This window comes from Acanthopagrus latus, chromosome 14 (assembly GCF_904848185.1).
Source record: "Acanthopagrus latus isolate v.2019 chromosome 14, fAcaLat1.1, whole genome shotgun sequence".
Lineage (NCBI taxonomy): Eukaryota > Metazoa > Chordata > Actinopteri > Spariformes > Sparidae > Acanthopagrus > Acanthopagrus latus.
Genome location: NC_051052.1, coordinates 6,803,324 through 6,820,147, shown reverse-complemented (window position 1 = coordinate 6,820,147; position 16,824 = coordinate 6,803,324). Strand labels below are relative to the sequence as shown.

The 16,824-nt window shown below is 43.7% G+C and overlaps 1 protein-coding gene across 5 annotated transcripts in view; it reads right to left on the bottom strand.

Annotated features, from left to right (window-relative positions):
* Nucleotides 1–16,824, bottom strand: part of LOC119032094 (chemokine-like protein TAFA-2) — a 65,175-nt gene that overhangs the window by 8,937 nt on the left and 39,414 nt on the right. For 4 of the 5 annotated variants that reach the window (XM_037120886.1, XM_037120887.1, XM_037120889.1 and 1 more), the window contains 2 exons: nucleotides 14,155–14,258; nucleotides 1,397–1,552 (listed from right to left, as the gene is read on the bottom strand). In XM_037120886.1, coding sequence (XP_036976781.1) covers nucleotides 1,397–1,552; nucleotides 14,155–14,257 — 259 coding nt within the window. In that variant the 5' untranslated portion in view covers nucleotide 14,258. The remainder of the gene's footprint in view (nucleotides 1–1,396; nucleotides 1,553–14,154; nucleotides 14,259–16,824) is intronic. The other variant, XM_037120890.1, reaches the window with a different exon arrangement.

Below are 16,824 nucleotides of genomic sequence, written 5' to 3'. Positions count from 1 at the left end.
GACATTGTTTTAAATCATTATCATTTATTCGTCCTTTGCATAACTCTTGTTTGGTGAGTAGCATAAAGGGACTACAACTTGCATTTCATTGTACAACCCTGCGCTGTTGAACGATCAATAAACTGTATCGGACATCGAGCAAACATTGTAAATGAAATATCTTTGGGTTTTGGATTCTCGGTCGGACAAATGGCTGATCTGATTTAAATGCGTTCTCCTCCGTCCACTCTAAGAACTCTCAGTTCAGTCTGTCATGCCGCTCTTATGTTCATGACCGGGGAAGGCTTCGTTTAAATGCCTCGTGAGAAAGTCGCATTGCGTTCTTCGGCAGCAGGAAGAAAATCTAACACCTGTCTGTTTTAAATACAGACTAAAACACACAGATCTCAAGATTGTCACTGCGCTGATGCTGAGAAACTTGAGAGGTTGGACAGGCTGATCCCGTTGGTTTAAAGGTGCACTATGTAGTGTTCATCGGAGCAGAAATATCATCATGGCTTGATTTTCATGACTGAAGAGACAAACGGGCTGTTTTACTGGTCTGAGTAGCCAGCTTTTCTCTCTTCCAACATGGTTTTGGGAGCTCATTCTATATAATGATATATATATAATAATATCACACAGTACAGACATATATATACTATGCACTATACGCTCTAGTTTGATATTTTTAAAACAATCGTGTTTGACAGCATTCGCCTGATGTTTAGCATAGACTCAGTGTTTATGTAGCATTGTGTCAAATCTGTCTCCCCTGTTCTCCGGCTCTGCAGCCCACACAGGAAATGGGACGCTGCTCGTAGTACTCTTGAGCCTGACTATGCGGCTAATTACTGGAACATATGCAGTCCACATCATATTCATGTTTTGTTCTTTGACTGGAAGCGAATGTGAATATATTTGAATATAATGTGTCGGTTCTAGTGTGCAGCACCATGACTGCCCCTCCAGCACCTGTCAGAGCCTTTAAGCCACGAGACCAGTTTACACTTTAATCCCTCTGACATTCTGTAGACCAAACAATTAAATAAGAATATAATCACAAATTCATTAAAGATGCCATGTGACATTTAAATGGCATTCTCATCACATGCAGTTAAGACCAGTCCATTGAAAACAATGCATAGAAGATGATGTTTTCCATAGTGCCCTAGTAAAAATCACAGTGTAATCCATCATGTAATTACCAGTATTGCCCAAAAACAGCAACCTGTGACAATTCATTAATGACCTCAGCGTGCTATAGAGGAAAACTGCACTCATGTGAGTTGGTCTGCAACCTTAATCGATGACCTCAGCGATAATCCTCAAGATTTGTGGGGAAGGAGTATCAGCAAAAAAAAGAAAAAAAAAAAAGAAGAGAAGCTAGCCCATGAAATATTCAGCTGGATCGTACCATCTACGCACGACGGGGCGGCTCTGGTGGTGCCGGCCACTTGCCCGGGAAAGCAGGAGCACTTCACGGTTTGCGACCGCTCCTCGATTTTGTTCTTGTTGCAGCAGCGGTGCAGCGCCACCACTTCGCAGGTGCCTGTCCGGACATGATGCGCTGCTGGAGGGAAAAAAATGACAGGAGAGATGGAATAATCAGAGAGAAGGAAAAAAAAAAAAGGATTCAATCCAGTGGCGGTGCAGCGGTTATTACCCTCATCCACACGCCCACGCTGCCGGCCTTGGTTTGAGTCCCTGTAGAATATTTCTCTTGAGTCTCTGTAGCCTGCTCTGTATCCCTCTCATCAGAAAATTACCAGGGAGAGCAGACTACCAATTTCCTTTTAAATAGGTCTTTTATTACTAAGGCTTCCATTCCCCTTCTGCATATGCATATATTCTGTGTCATTTTGTTTGAGTGGCATAAAGTTTTTTTTAGGGGTGGATTCATTGATTCACAGTTGTTTTTTTGATCTGACAGATTTTCTTTTTACAAATTTAAAGGGGTATTACACCCTTTATTTTCCACTTCCATAAAGTCAGAAAGAGAAATAAAAAGTGTAAGCTCCAAAAAGGTGTTTTGTTATACGTTTTTTTTTTAAATTCTTTGTCCAGTTTATTCTCATTATTTATTTCTTGGCCAAAGAGCATCACTATCACATCCACAGTGTTATTTCTTGACCTGAAAAGAGACAACAGTTTGAAGCTCAGTCATCTGTCTAAAATGCATGTTTGATCTTTTAATATCTAATTAATAACCACACCTGTTCTAACATTGGAGAGTGTTTGGCCGCAGACTAGACAAAATGCCAGCTTGAGATTTCCCTAAACTGGCAGCCAGTCTGAGACGCCGCAACCGTGTAGATATCGAAGGCGCTGGCAAAGCGACACAGTGTGTAAAATAAACTTGGCAGAAACGTCAGATAGGTCGCAACACAGTGTAACAGCTCTGCGCTGCAGCTGTGGCTGAACATGACGACAGAAATGAGCAGGCGTGTTTCTTTTCACATATCTCCCAATGCAAGTCAACCAGTCTACCCGGAAATGAGTTTTCTTGCTGGCACGACGTCTTGGTGATGCGGTCTGCAGGCTACACAGAACATTGATAAGAAACACTGAAAGTAAACTTGACTTCTGTTTGTTTGCCTCCAACAAAACACCTTTACGTTTCTCCCTGAAGCCACCACATCAATTATTCTTTAACTATTTTCAGGGCTGGTAAAAGACTCAGATTAACTGTTTTGTCGTAAACAGATTATCTTTGCAAAGTAATCCGTTACTGAGTTACATTTTCATAGAAGTAATCCCTTACTTAGAGCATTTCCCTGTATGTCCCTGTCCATTTTGTTGCCAAAAAAGAAAATTTCCCAATATAAGTTCCCTAATGCATTTTCACCGTTTCTGTTCCTCTCCCATGTCTATGCATCCACTGTCAGATGTGTATGTACACATGGCAGGACACGGCCTTTATGGCAGTTTCTCCTTGCTTTCACTATTTTTTCACTATTTTTGCATTCAGATTGCAAGTAACGGACATATTGTATGAGCTTCTTAGACTACAGCATATGTGCCTCTGTCCCCTCTCCATTGGATGTCTGGTAATAAAATAAAATAAACATAAAAAGATTCATAAAAAGCTGTGAGGGGGACATTGCACCTGGCACTCCTGGTATTATTAGCCTGCTGAGTTACAGATTATGGATGGTACATTATTCTTTTGTAGAACTGTCGACGGGTCTCTTTTAAGGCTCTTCAGTACAAGCAGCAGCTTTAAGTCGATAATGTAGCCAATCAGGATCTGGCATTGTACAGGTCATCAAGAGTATGATTGTATTTAATGGCAAAAAGGTATCTTTGAGATAAGAGGTGAAAGATGGGCATGACTGGAACTGATACCCCTCCAGACTTCCTCCTGCAGGCAGCAGTCCCTTAAAAAAAGAAAAATTCAGATGTGGGACGGGGGGGAAAGTGCAGCGCTGCACTCTTTTGGAGCCAATTTTCAGATCACGCTCCATTGTCTGAATTATTTAGAGCCTGAGCTGCTCCATTCTCTTTTAATTGCATGTGACATTTTCTCGAGGTGTCCTTCTGCTGAGATACTCACAGCTGCCGCAGTAAACAGTAAATCTGAGACGACTGCGTGAAACTGGCCCTATAACTGTCCGTACTGTAGCGGCTCGACTGAACCCAGTTAATTACGTCTTCACTCGGGCCCGCTGCGTGTCGGCGGCCCCCTTCCTCCAGCCGCCGCGGCGTCAGCGGCGGAGTCAGCTGCTCTGCTGTGACTGAATGATATTAGATCTGACAGAGATGTTCAGCAACTGTTGACCATCGCAATACCTCCGGGGGGGGGGGGGGGGTTACCTGTTAGCTTTATATTTAGAACTTCACGAAACATGACATTTAAATTAACTGGGAATCTCATATTCACCACGAGCACACAGCAGGCTGGAAGAAATACTTTAAAAAAATAAAATAAAATAAAGGCAGAAAGACAGACAGGAAATGAAAGTTCTATTTTGATCATGGCCTCAACTTTTGATAGCATGTCTGCTCTAGCGCTCACGCCCCCCCTCCCCTGGCCTGTCCTCCCTCGTACATCAAAAATAATGCAGGTAGTCTGCCCGGAGTAGCGGGATGCTTACTCATGCTCTGCCCCGGACGAGAAAAGATATGAAAGACAAACACACAGCAAGCCGAGATGCTTCAGACGTGAGACGAGGGCTGCCAATATCTCTCTGAAGGACATGGTTCACACTGAGAGGCTGCGGTTTGTCTGACTGGATTCGGAGTTCTTCTTCTTGGATGCCTACTCGGCCTCCCCCACGCCAGCAAGCAGATCCAGAGGAAAGCATTTCACTTGGGAATCCGTCGGTCCAACCCACAGTCCGGCTTTTTAAACCTGCTGCGGCTGTGGCAGAGCGGATCCCTCCGGACCTGGACGCACTGCTGCTGCTGCAGTCGTGTTGTCGTAGGTTTGTGAGTTTGAAAGTTTTATAAGGCGCGACGCTGTGAAATTCTAACAGCGGGATTCCGAGGCATCCTGGTGGCCTAGTGGTTAAGAAATAAACCATATGGCTGCAACATCCCCGCTCTGATTCCGGCTGATGGGGCCCCTGTGCTTTCCTTCTCTCTCTCTGCACATGCTTCCTGTCTGCGTCTCCACTGACACCGCCGAGAGAGAGAGAGAGAGAGAGAAAAAAAGAAGGCAGAACACCACAAATGAATGAAATAAAATGATCCGTGCATGAAAAATCCGAGAAGCAGAGGGATACGCAGCTGGAGAGTGTGAGTTAGTGGAAGGTAAAGTGGGACGGTGACAGTATTTACTCAGAGCTTTGGACACTTTTTCAAAAAAAAACCAAAAACAAAAAAAACTTTCCTATTAAAGGATAAGTTCACCCAAAAATGGTTGATTAACCACCCAACTGAAAGTTTCACATTCCACCAAACTGTACTCGGTAATGTCCTTGAGATGGTCTTGGTTTTGTATTCGCCTAAAAGATTCTTTCAGTCGTGTTTAGAAAAGTGGCTGTATGGATCACAGTGCTGGTTCGGCAGGAGGTCGGTCCGTCCTTCCCCTTCTGAAACGTCTCTCTCACCTAACAGCTCAGTCACCAGAATAAAAGGTTGGAATTGTAATTTTCAGTAACTGTACCTCACACATATCATATCAGCCTTCTTATAACATTTCAAGTCCTATTCAGATTACATGTATGTGAGCTGGATTTCAGTTACCAGTGTTGGAGGCCGGGTTTCAACATTTGTAGCAGTCACACCAGTGAATCTTTTAACGAGACAATTTCCAGCTGTGACAGAACCACGTTAGCCCACTTCGGAGTGGGCCGAGGTGCGGCACGTTTGCCGGTCCTCAGGATTTATGACGACCACTATGTGATTTTAGCATTGCGTCTAAAGCTACATTTCTAATAAATCCACGTGCCGATCGCAAACTGTTCAGGACTCGATCCTATGATGAACAAAACGATAAGTAAAATAATTTCATGGTCGCACATCTGCAATCAGCGCAGACACTCTCCCTGATTAACGGGTAACGAGCCATTAGAAACCACTGTACTGCGTCCTTTAAGAAGTGTGTGACTGGAGGGATCCCTCAGTAATGAGCCCGAAATCACCGGTGTACGAAACACCTCCTCTTCATCCCATCGCTACCAGGTAGTCATTATTCATAACGCGTGGCCAATTTGCAGTCTTATAATAACCTGCCGCTAATGCTAATAATTTTCTCCATGAGCTCCCCGTGACACCGAGGGAACATAAATACACATCAGAAACGTTAATGTGTTGCAAAAACTGCCACACTTTATCCAAATCAAACACTGTCCTCATCTAAACTAAACCTTTTTTTTGGAACCAATCAGCAAATAATCTTTTATCTGTTGATAAAGTCTGTCTGTAGATAAATCTGTTGATGTGCGCACACAGTCGTTCTTGACGACGTCAAATATTCTACGATCTGGTCTCGTGTGCAGTTTTCTGAGACAGTTTGGGGATTTAGGGTTTGTCTTGGTCTCAACGTTCTTTGTCCACCCAGCAGCCTGGTTTTATCTGCTGTTCTCCAAACCACGTTTTAGACTGGGGATGACATGACTTTTTCCTCCCCTCTTAAGTAGCTCTGAAGAACAAACGATTTTAAATGACATCAAATGGCTTTTCAAGAAGAAAAGATTTCACTTCAGTGAGTCAAAATAAAACCTGGGGGTAGGAGCTTGGGGAATTTTGCTTTCTTCTATATCGTTTTCTGTTTCTGATTTTTAAGATTTTCAGGATAATGTTTGACAATAAAACAAAAAAAATATGGTGTGATGACTCTGGGAAACCTAGCTTCCATCCCCCAGTGGATTATTTTTCTTTTGCTGTTACCTAATTGTACAGTTTTACAGTAAAAAGGAAAAAGGGGGGATTTGCATTTGAAGAGAACATAACGGAGCATCTCCAGGTTAGAAACAAAAGCCCTCGGGCACGTTGCATTGTTTTTGCCTGCAGGTAAAGCAGGGGGAAAAAAAATCCTGTACAGTTGAGAGGCAGCTCTAGAAAATAACAAGGGAACAAAAGAAAAATAACAATGTCTCTTTTAATTATGTTTCATGCTGTTAAGTGCTTTGAATCACACACACAGCCCGAGACAGAGACGAGTCTTCGCACAGGGTGTAGAAACAGTGTCTGCAGTCAGAGGGAACCGACATATGACCACAACAGGTCAGACTACATATAGACAGAGAGAGCGGTAGGTGTTTTTTCACACTCCCGTCACTTCTTACGAGGAGGGCAAATCCCCCCCCCACACCCGGCGAGCGAGGGCGTCAATCATGGCGCCGAGAAAACAAAACCCCGTTTGGAAAGCACGTCGCTGCTTGTTCACGGCCAATCAAGAGTATAAAAAACAGAGACGAGACCGAATTAGCCAGATGCTTTTTTTTTTCCTTTCTTTTTTTTTTTTTTTTTTAAGACAAAGTGATTGAAATAAAGAAGTATAAATTAATTCTGTCATGAACACACTGCTGCGAGTGCAATGGAAACATCCAAAATAACACATCATTACCGCAAACCATCTCAGACAACTCATCTAAAACGCAGACACTCTCTAAAGTTTAACTTTCAACCCTCTGCGAGCTCATTTTAAACCTCATCCCTAAACATTTAAGCTGCACTTTAAACAGCTGGTTGCCATCATCATGTTCTCTTCTGTCTCCTTTAAAACAGACAGTTATAAAGATTGACTGTTAAATCTGCTGTTTGTTGACAGGGTGTAGATCAATAGTAATGACTCAATGATATATTTAATAAATAAACAAATGAACAGTAACAATAATTAGCGATGGAATGTATAAAAGTACATTTAAACTGTACTAAAGTGCAGCTTTGAGGAACTACTCCACTTCACTGAAGCAAGGACTGTGTTAACACCACTGTGTATTCAATAACTGTAGTTAACTGTATGTTAAAAAAACATATGATGATTATGATAATCAGAAAAATGCTGACTATCACATCCATTAATTGACTGGGCCAGTAATCAATCAACCTATAGTGTACATACATGTGTGACTGAACTTTTACTTTGGGGCTCACCCCGACAAGAAAAGACATTTTGGATTTATTGTCAGGAATATTACTTTCTTCAACTACATCCCTCTCTTTTACCTATCCTGTGCCTTTATTTTGAAGTTTTGAAACTTTTTTTTTTTACTTCTGTCATTTCTGTTCCTGGCACCGTTTTGTCGCATAGTCAATATGTTATCACAAGAAGAATATTGCCCCGTTACTGTGACTATGACTGAGTCTGACGTGCATGCTTGACTGTAAAGTCAGCGCTGTAAGATTTCGGTCTTATTTTAGGTTGCGCAGAAACCTTTCCAGGCCCACTTCCCTTAAAGCAAAGAGCTCAACACTGCGTAGTTTGACACACAGCTCAAGGTTACTTACGGATACAACACCGAGAATCTTTTAAATCAGAAGTAGCAGCAGACCAATCACAAAGACGGAGGCTTGGTTGGGTGAACATTTCTCAATTGTGCTGCGTTATATTGATGGTGGCTCACTGCAGTAAGACACATGCAGGCAGGAACCTTCAAGGCTGTGCTTTATCTTCACATTCCAAACTCTGTTCAAGTGTTCAGCCGTTGCCAAGTTGAAGTTGGTACAAGTGTTTTAAATTCAGCGGTAGAAAGTACTGAGCGACTGGTATTCCCGCATGATGCTACTTTGTACCTCAACTCTACATTTTAAATTCGCATGTGTAAAGCTCACCAGCTTACATATTGTACCTGATTTGTTTCATTCGTTCTGAAAATATAGCCCATCCTCATCAGAAAAGCAGCCAAATAGGTCAACTGTAAAACCAGCTTATCGTGACCCGTTTCTACATTTCTTGCAGTGACCTCTGGTGGCCGTGGTAATTATTACAGCAGCAATGGAGGAAGTCAGGTGAGGTAGTTTAGTAGCAAGAAAGTCACGTTCTAGTCCAACGTGTAAGCAAAAGTCACCCGAACCACAATGTTCCCCAAGCCTAACCAAACAGTGTGCCTATGACGATGAACTGGTACGCCTGTCACTGGTGCTCTCTGACGCTCATGTTTTGTGATATATATATATATCCCTAAGCTAATAGCTTAGGGAGTCACTGGATATTGATCCATTTCAGTCACTCAGATATGAGGATGTGTTAAGAACGAAACATCACTGTGAGGTTGCCAGGCAACCAGCGGAGACTTCAGAAAGCTACTCGGCCTGAATAGTTGTGTACGTAACCTCTTGTTAAACCACAAAATGTTGAGCTATTAAGGCCAATTAAATCCAGATCAACCCCTGAGAACTAACACTTGATGCTGACTATCAGACAGCGTCATGTGTTTACCTCTAAGTGAACCCTCTGAACCGAAGGTGCTTTCAGCGGGAAGCGTGGGGCCGGCTCTCGCCGCACACTGCAAAAATCACTCTGCTCGAGAAGCTTTTATACGCGGGTCTCGGGAGACGGAGAGGAAACTGCAAATGATGCATACTTTGAATCATTCACGAGGCTGTTGTGAATGATAATGTAATCATGGCGTGGCTCTATACTGCGTCTCGTATGGAGAAATGACGGTGAGCTCACTGACGGTGATTCCCTCTAAACTACGATCTGTACAACTGTTATGTTAATAATAACCAACAGATTTCCCCCTCAAACTATTTGTGACTTTGTTTGGCAGAATGTCGGATGAGGAAACGCTTCAGTCACAGTTACAAATCAGATTCAGGGAGCCAGGCGCGATGCGACTGTAAACACTGAGCGTGTGGATTGATTGTAACGTTTAACATGGGGATCCTGTCGTGTCTGCGACTGTTACTTACTGTTCTCTCGGGGGGTGCAAGCTGTGTTATTCTGTCTTGGCAAGATGCGTCTTGTGCATCAGATAAGTCATTTTTATTACAAAGTGCGGAAAAGCGGAAGGTGCAGAGCAAGCAGGAATCCTTGATGCAGGAGTCAGACATCGAGGTCGCACGTCGGTGCGCCATTTACAACTGTTAGGAAAACACCTGTGAACCGACAAACTTCGCCGACATCACCTGAGAGCCTAAAAACACTGATGATGAGCCGTCAAACGCATTTCATTCAACTCAGGTTCGGGTTCCCCCCTCGGCAACCTGTGTGCTTCACTTCTTGTTAAGTGGTTTCCCGTTGTAGACACTGAAACTCGAGGCTGTAATGCGTCTGCGGGGATCACACTGGCACAACTTGAAGGTCAGAAGTTAAGCGTGAAGGCTCCGTGTCCGCAGAATTGCAGCACTCTAAAAGTCAGGTGGAGGTGTTCCCCTGCTGTGTAACTGACGATTTAACGTCTCATTCGCTCCCTCAGTTTTTGCATGAATGATCGCGTGTGAATTACGTGCTAATTTGCCTTCTTCACCGAGAATTAACGCTATCTCCTCTGTGACTGCACAGCTGTGCATTTTAGCTCTGTACGTGACTCCTTTTCTTCACTGAACTGGAATATTCCACGCTTGTTTCTTTACACCTCTATTAGCAGGTGAAGTGTGTAAACAGACACAGCCTGATCTTTGCCTCTCATTCTGAAGTAGATATTGATTGCACAGTTTAAATCGCAGAAGAAAAAGGACATCACCTGGGTATAGACTGGTACCCTTAAGGCCTCGCTTTCACTGTGCCACTTGGCCCACCAACGGGGGTTGTTGCCTTTAAGGTCGAATTACAGGACGAAGGAAAAGCCTACAAGAGGAGACGTTGTTTTCCTCTGTCACTATCCTGTGGATAGTGAGCAGGTATAGCATAACAATGTGCTGCAAAAGAAAAATAACCCTGCTGGTGGTGGTGGTGGTGAGGAAGGTGAAGAAGAAGAGTGATAGAAAAACGGAGGTAAAACAGGAGTGAGCGGACTGGAATTAATTCAATGGAGTGCTCCGGTGTTGTGTCAAAGTCTGCTCCCCCGTTGATATGAGCACCCCCTTACCAGTGGGACAACTAATCTGATCAGTACGTAACAAAATCTTTTCACAGTGCTGAGACTAGGATCTCCAGGTCAAATTGGTATTTCTCATGTATTTTACTTTATTCTTTTTTTTTGCTCCGGACAGCAGCCTGGCTGTTAGCTGTAGCCATGTTGCTAATGCTGTATTGCCATAGAGAAACAGTTGGTGGGGGAAAGGTTGGAAAGTTGTTATCTCTGTTTAAAGCGCCTGTTCATGAGATACAAGTACTGATGCTTTGGGATCGTCTGTTGGGTCAATCAGTGTTTAACGTGTTGGGAATGAGACTGCGTTTCCCAAAAAAACATTTGTGCAAATATCGATATGAACCAATCGTCAGTCAACCAAATGTACACCATTACCTTTCAAAATTATGTATTTCTTGGCATTTGAACATTGTTGGAAACATTTGGAATAATCAAGCACACAATTCAACAAAGTAACCCACGTCTCTCCTGTCCACGCTCACGCAGTAAAAGAGAAAATACATTTTCCGGTATCCCTGCCCACTTTATCCAATCAGGACAGAGAACTCCATAAAGAGGCGGTGCTGTCTGCTCGGGAACGCACAGGAATAAATGCTTTAAGAAAAGAAAGGAGTTTTGGAAGCGACATGGAGAGGACGGAGGGGTATTTTAACTGCAAAGCAGCAGCTTAAATGGAGCTTTGAACTTCCTGATTTGGAAGGTAGCAAAGTTTTAATAGTTTGACTTCCCCTGAATACCAACACATCCTGTCAGCGCGCATTGCATTAATAGTCAGAAGGCTGAAAAACAACATGAAAGGAAGGACCGTTTGAATTGGGAGGAGGGCATGTACAAAAACACAGGAACGGCAGCTAACTCAAAGGATGGATACCAATAGATGCTAATGACAATAAATCAGACGTCCCCACAACTTGCGAGCCTGATTCCTGCCTGACTCCTCGCTCTGCTCTGCCTGCCTTCCGCTCAATAAGGGACAGGCACAGAGTTAAACAAAATGACAGCTGACGCTTTTAAAGTTTGTGTTGTAAACAAGCACATTCTTAACAGGGCGGACTCCACTTTGCAGCATCAGTGTCTGACAAGAAAGCGCAAAGGCAAAACCCTCTTTCTTCACATATCAGAGAGGACAAACGAACTGAATGTATCACTGTCGGAGAGGAGGAAGGCGCGTTTGATGCCGTAAATATGATCCCGTCTTTTCCGACACAAACCGGATGCATCAAGAAGTGAAAGCTCCTATGTGCATTAGCACATGCTCACTGAAATGAACTGAATATGCCCTGCTTGTCAGAGAGCGTGCTCGGTCCTTGTCCTCTTCTCATGTTCTCTGAGAAGAAATACATTTTTCTCTATTTTTTTTTCCTTTCTTCCGACGTGCTTCTCTGTTCATTTCATCCCTTGAATGATAACAGGTTTACAGCAACAGAAATAACACCCTGGGGAAATTAGGGGGCTGTGGTGGCTATCAGAGAGAAACCGAATTGCATGTGAGATTATTCTGATCCACTTCCCGCTGAAGTGATGAGTGCCTTGAGTGGGGATCGCTGCCAATCAAAGCCGTGCACATCAAAGTGCCACGCTAATTGGTCGACAAAGAGAGGAGAGGTATGCGTGATCTCCATCATGCTCACAAATGAACATCCTGTCCGGCAGCAGCGCTGCCTGCACTCCACCAATTACCTGAGGCTTTGTATTGTCAGCGGGACTCCCGGTGATGAAACATGTGGGTTGGCCTCTACTTGTAATGTTGCTGAGTTGCCATAATTGATCTCCGTGGGGTTTACCAGTGACGACTCAACAACACTTTTAATGAGGCAAGGAGAGACGAGTTTGACTCGTACCTCCAAAATGGAGGTTTCAATCCAATAACTCCCCCACTCGCTGAGGTGACATTTCACATGTGAAGCTATATAGTGAGGAATTCCTTTTCCGAACACCTCACAGGAGAAGTGGCAGAATTCCCTCCACGCATCTGTCTTGCGACTCTGATCTCACTGGTGCAGCAGGTTAACCGTGTTTTGGATGGAGACACCATGAGCAAAGCAAACAAGCCTCTGCAGGTGCAATTGCTTCCTGCAGGGTTCTGTTTGTCGGTGGTGAAAATGTGTTTGTCTCGAGGTGGAGGAGAACTTTGGCCTCATTTCGGGACTCTTTGGCCCACCTGACGATGAGCACGTGATGGGACTGGGCAAACGTCGATTTGCAGTCGCATAAAAAAATCGGATTTTGTGATTTGTGATCTTTCCAGTCAAGATGCCTTCTGTTGCTAAGCTAAAACTGCTTATGATTTGCCATTTTTAACAACCAGAGCTAGTGTTCTGACTGTGGTCCCAGGATCAGTCAGTGCCAGCCAATGTAGGCATGCGAAGCCAGGAGCAACACCGGTAAAGACTCGATGTAGTCCGCAATAGATTGGAGCAGTTACAGTAACTGAATGATGTTACAATACAGTGGCTCCCATGCAAAAAAAAAAAAAAAAAAAGAAGAGCTGACTGGTTCTTAAAAGGTTTGCAGGTTGAACCAACTCTGAACCAGCACCAGCCCAGAACCGGTGCTTGGTTCACTTTGCTCTAAAGGGAGTGTCATTGGCAAAGTTACAGTAGCCCTATACATCCCGAAACTTTGTATCAATCTGTTCCTGTGAGGCCATTCCCAGTTTGGTTCTCTTCATCCTCTCCTCATCCTCGTCACTAATCTGCTGGCTTCCACTGCACATCGACCTATAATAAATGTGAATTGAGCACCGACACTTGCAGCGTGGTATATATGGTATAATCTGGTGTCTTAACCACACGTTGCTCTTTACTGACATGAGGTCAGCGGTCCCACTTTCTGAACCCTTTGCAGAATGATTTAACAGGACCAGAAACACCGCCTACAGCTAAACGTTCACTGGTCTCTGGCTGACATTACATTTCTGCAACTTGTTTCCCTTGTTCGATCGGCAGCACTTCACTTGGTAGGATTCCTGTAATTCAAAGCCTTTCCGGTTCCTTATTTCTACTGGAATACACATATTAAAGGGAAACTCTGATTCTACACATCAGTATCAGTTTACTACTCAGAAGGAGTATGACTCAGACTGTGAAAAAAAACCCAGCTGTCTAATGCCTCTCTGGCTCTGAAGCTTTGTCAGGTCTAAAAAAAAATAATAATATTAATAATGGCATCCCAGGCTTCTCTCATGCTGGGCTTGTAGAAGGTTTTCTATGGTGAACTAAACCTGCTTTAAAAACTGCATGCAGAGCTTGACAGATGTATGCATTTACCAGGCAGGGGTAAGAAAAAAACACAAAAGATCATGACTATGATTCATGGACTATTATGCCATTTTCAACAGTGAATTCCACTGCATTGATCCTAATAAGCATCACATATGGCCGATGCGACTCTCTCACGGCCGTTACTGATACTGATACTTACTCTTTATACTTTTCCTCGCTTGCAGCCGTATTAATAAGTAAAGCCACTGGAGGCGCAACAAAGATAAATAGGGGCCATAATAAGCTGCTTTAACAGCCGACCTAAGTGGTTGTTTTACTGATGTGGGCAGGCTCAACACAACACATAAGCCGCAGGATCATGGTAGTCTGCCAGTGTTAATAGACTACCATGATCCTGCTGTCATGACTTCTGGAACTTCTAAAATAGCATCATGACTGTGATTCCACAAGATGATGTGGGGCTTAGCAAAGACGCTTCAGAGATAAGACACGCCCAGATGTCGATTTAGTTTTGATGCACTCACCTGTAGCGGCCTCCGTTTGTTGGGTCATCTCCCAGACACTGATAACAAGCACCATTACAAGTAGAGCCCCTTTACTTCCGATCTGTGTGTATCGCTCACTCATCCTGGGAAAAGAAGGAAAAAGAAGGCGTTGCCATGAGTAGGGAACTTGTTACGGCAGCAGTTTAAACCTACGTCAGGTCAACCCATGACATTCTTACCATTAGATCAGCGTTACACAAGAGCTGTGTTTAACATTCGAAGACACCAGACGTCGGTTTATTTATATCTTGCGTCTTTTAACATCTCTATTGGAATCCACTCTGCCATTTTTTCGGCTGCATGTGAGGGTTTTTTGTGGCACGCCGCAGGAAGAGGGTGCTGTTCCCCCGGCTCACGGCACCCGGCTTCACAGTAGCTCAGCTCGTCTGAATGCATATTTGCTCTTATCGAGATGGAGAGACGGGCTCTTATCCATCTCCCTGCTTTTCAAAACAAACTACAGCTGTGAATGTGCTCTAGATCACTGTCTCCCAAATCCTCTTCCCTTCCTGTGCACCTCCTCCAACAGAAGGCTCTTACAGCGGGAGCGTGAACAGAAGGTGAAGACCCTCTGCGGCCCCAGCAGGCTTGGATAAGTCTCTTTAGGCTGTACGGCAGAGTGGAAGTGAGCGAGCCGGGGCCGCGGTGGCTAATCCATCCCTGCACAGTACCTTTTGCTGTGCACTCCCTCTCCCTAATGAAGTGCGGAGGGGCCGAGGCCACACTGCATAAGCCATCTGGCACAGTGTGTTATCACTGACAGACAGCGATCAAATTCCAAACGGGGATGGAGGAGCGGTGCGGTAATTACTGGAAGAGGCACGGTATCGCATGGCGCGAGCATACAATGTTACAAGCTGCGTTTACGCCTTATTTACCGCCTCCCGCCTCTTATCGGCCGGCTTCATTGACATATAGATTGGCTAAACCTCATTGGGGTTCTCAGATTATTTGTGTAATTAAGTTTATTTTGGCGATGCGAACATGACCTCCCAGTCTCACGCCGGAGAAGAATCGAGTGTTGTGTCAAAATAGCACAGGCGGCCGTGTTTAGTTTGCCCTCTAAGATTATAAATCAGATGACTATCAACAGGACGTGCAGCCAGCGACACGTGAGAAGTAATGACTCATATTATATGAACTCCTCACTAACAACTGGTCCCGCTGAGTTCTCTGAAGAAAGACGTATTGTTCTCTGCCTTTCAGGATGATTGGCTTGTAAGATTGGCATTGATGTGTCTAATTCCTTTAACATATTGACTTCAAATTAACATTTAACGATGCTTTTCCTTTGTCACTAACTTAAGATAAGCTTGACATTTTAAGAAAACACTCTTTGCTAGTTGCCTGGCATCCTCACAGTGACAGAAACGTGTAGTTTTGATGTTTAGGGAGTGCAAAAAAGAAAAGGGGACCTTTTTATGTTTGACCAATATCATTATAACTTTATACAATTACTGCACGAGAACAGTTTTGAGGTACTTGTACTTTGTTAGTAGTTCAATGTTATTTAACAGTTTTACTCCACTTAATTTATTTGACATCCATCGTTACTAATTACTTAGCAGCTTAAACCTTTACATACAAAATGATCTTATCATGGCTTCAGCTTGTTAGGTCTGGAAAACATTGTGGTTTCAGTTAAAATAACTACATTACTGATGCAATGTAACTTCAGTTACATACGTTACGTACATTACACATGCAGTTGTGTTACATGTCGTCACTTTCCCACATGAGTGCAGCGCCCAAGCTTGTCCCTCAAACCCGACCCTTTTTTGCAGACTTTTCCCTTCTTCTACTGCTTCAACCTGACTTGCTCCTTTGCTGCTGTAATCATCACTACAACCACTAGGCGTCGCCACCTAACAGGAAATGTAAGTATAGTTTACAATGTACCACTTCCTCAGTCAATCTATACGGCCGTTTTACTTATGACGACAGGCTGGCCCAACTTTATTTAAAAAATTCAAACTACAGACAGTCTTGCCGTGGGATCACGCCAGTCCAGACACACGTGATGATGAAAATATTAGTACCACTCTAATGTTTTTTACACAGCATCCAGCTAGCTTAGCATATCACAAAATCTGGAAATGGCTTGCCTGGCTCCTTCCAAAAGTGAATAAAAAAACAGGCACAAACCCTGTGAAACCACAACATGGGACTTGTTTTTTTTTTTTTTCAATATTTGAACTAAATACACAGGATATAACAAGTTGGTTAATGCCCAGAACGCTAACTGGGCATTTTGGAAAAACATGGGCATCATGTCATGTAGCCGCATATCCACAGAAGGAAGAAAACACGGCCAACACGTAAGTGGACCCAACTGATCTATTACGGTTTCATGGTGGAATTATCCATCATCAAAGTGACGCACACCTCCATAGAGGCCGAGATTGCACCCTTCATGACACTTAGCAGCAAATTCAAGGTAGCAGAAGTGACGTGAGGACGGAAATTCCCTCAAGTGTTGAGTGTGATAGTGGTGTAATGGTGAGGCTTATATATTTGCTCAAATGGACCTCAAATTGTGCACCCTAGTGTCTGGGTGCTTGTGTCAGAGTGGAGTGGTGGGTGGTAATGTTCACCTTCACCGTGACAGATTTATAGCCGCTGGTTAGCCGCACAACTGGAGGCTGGGTT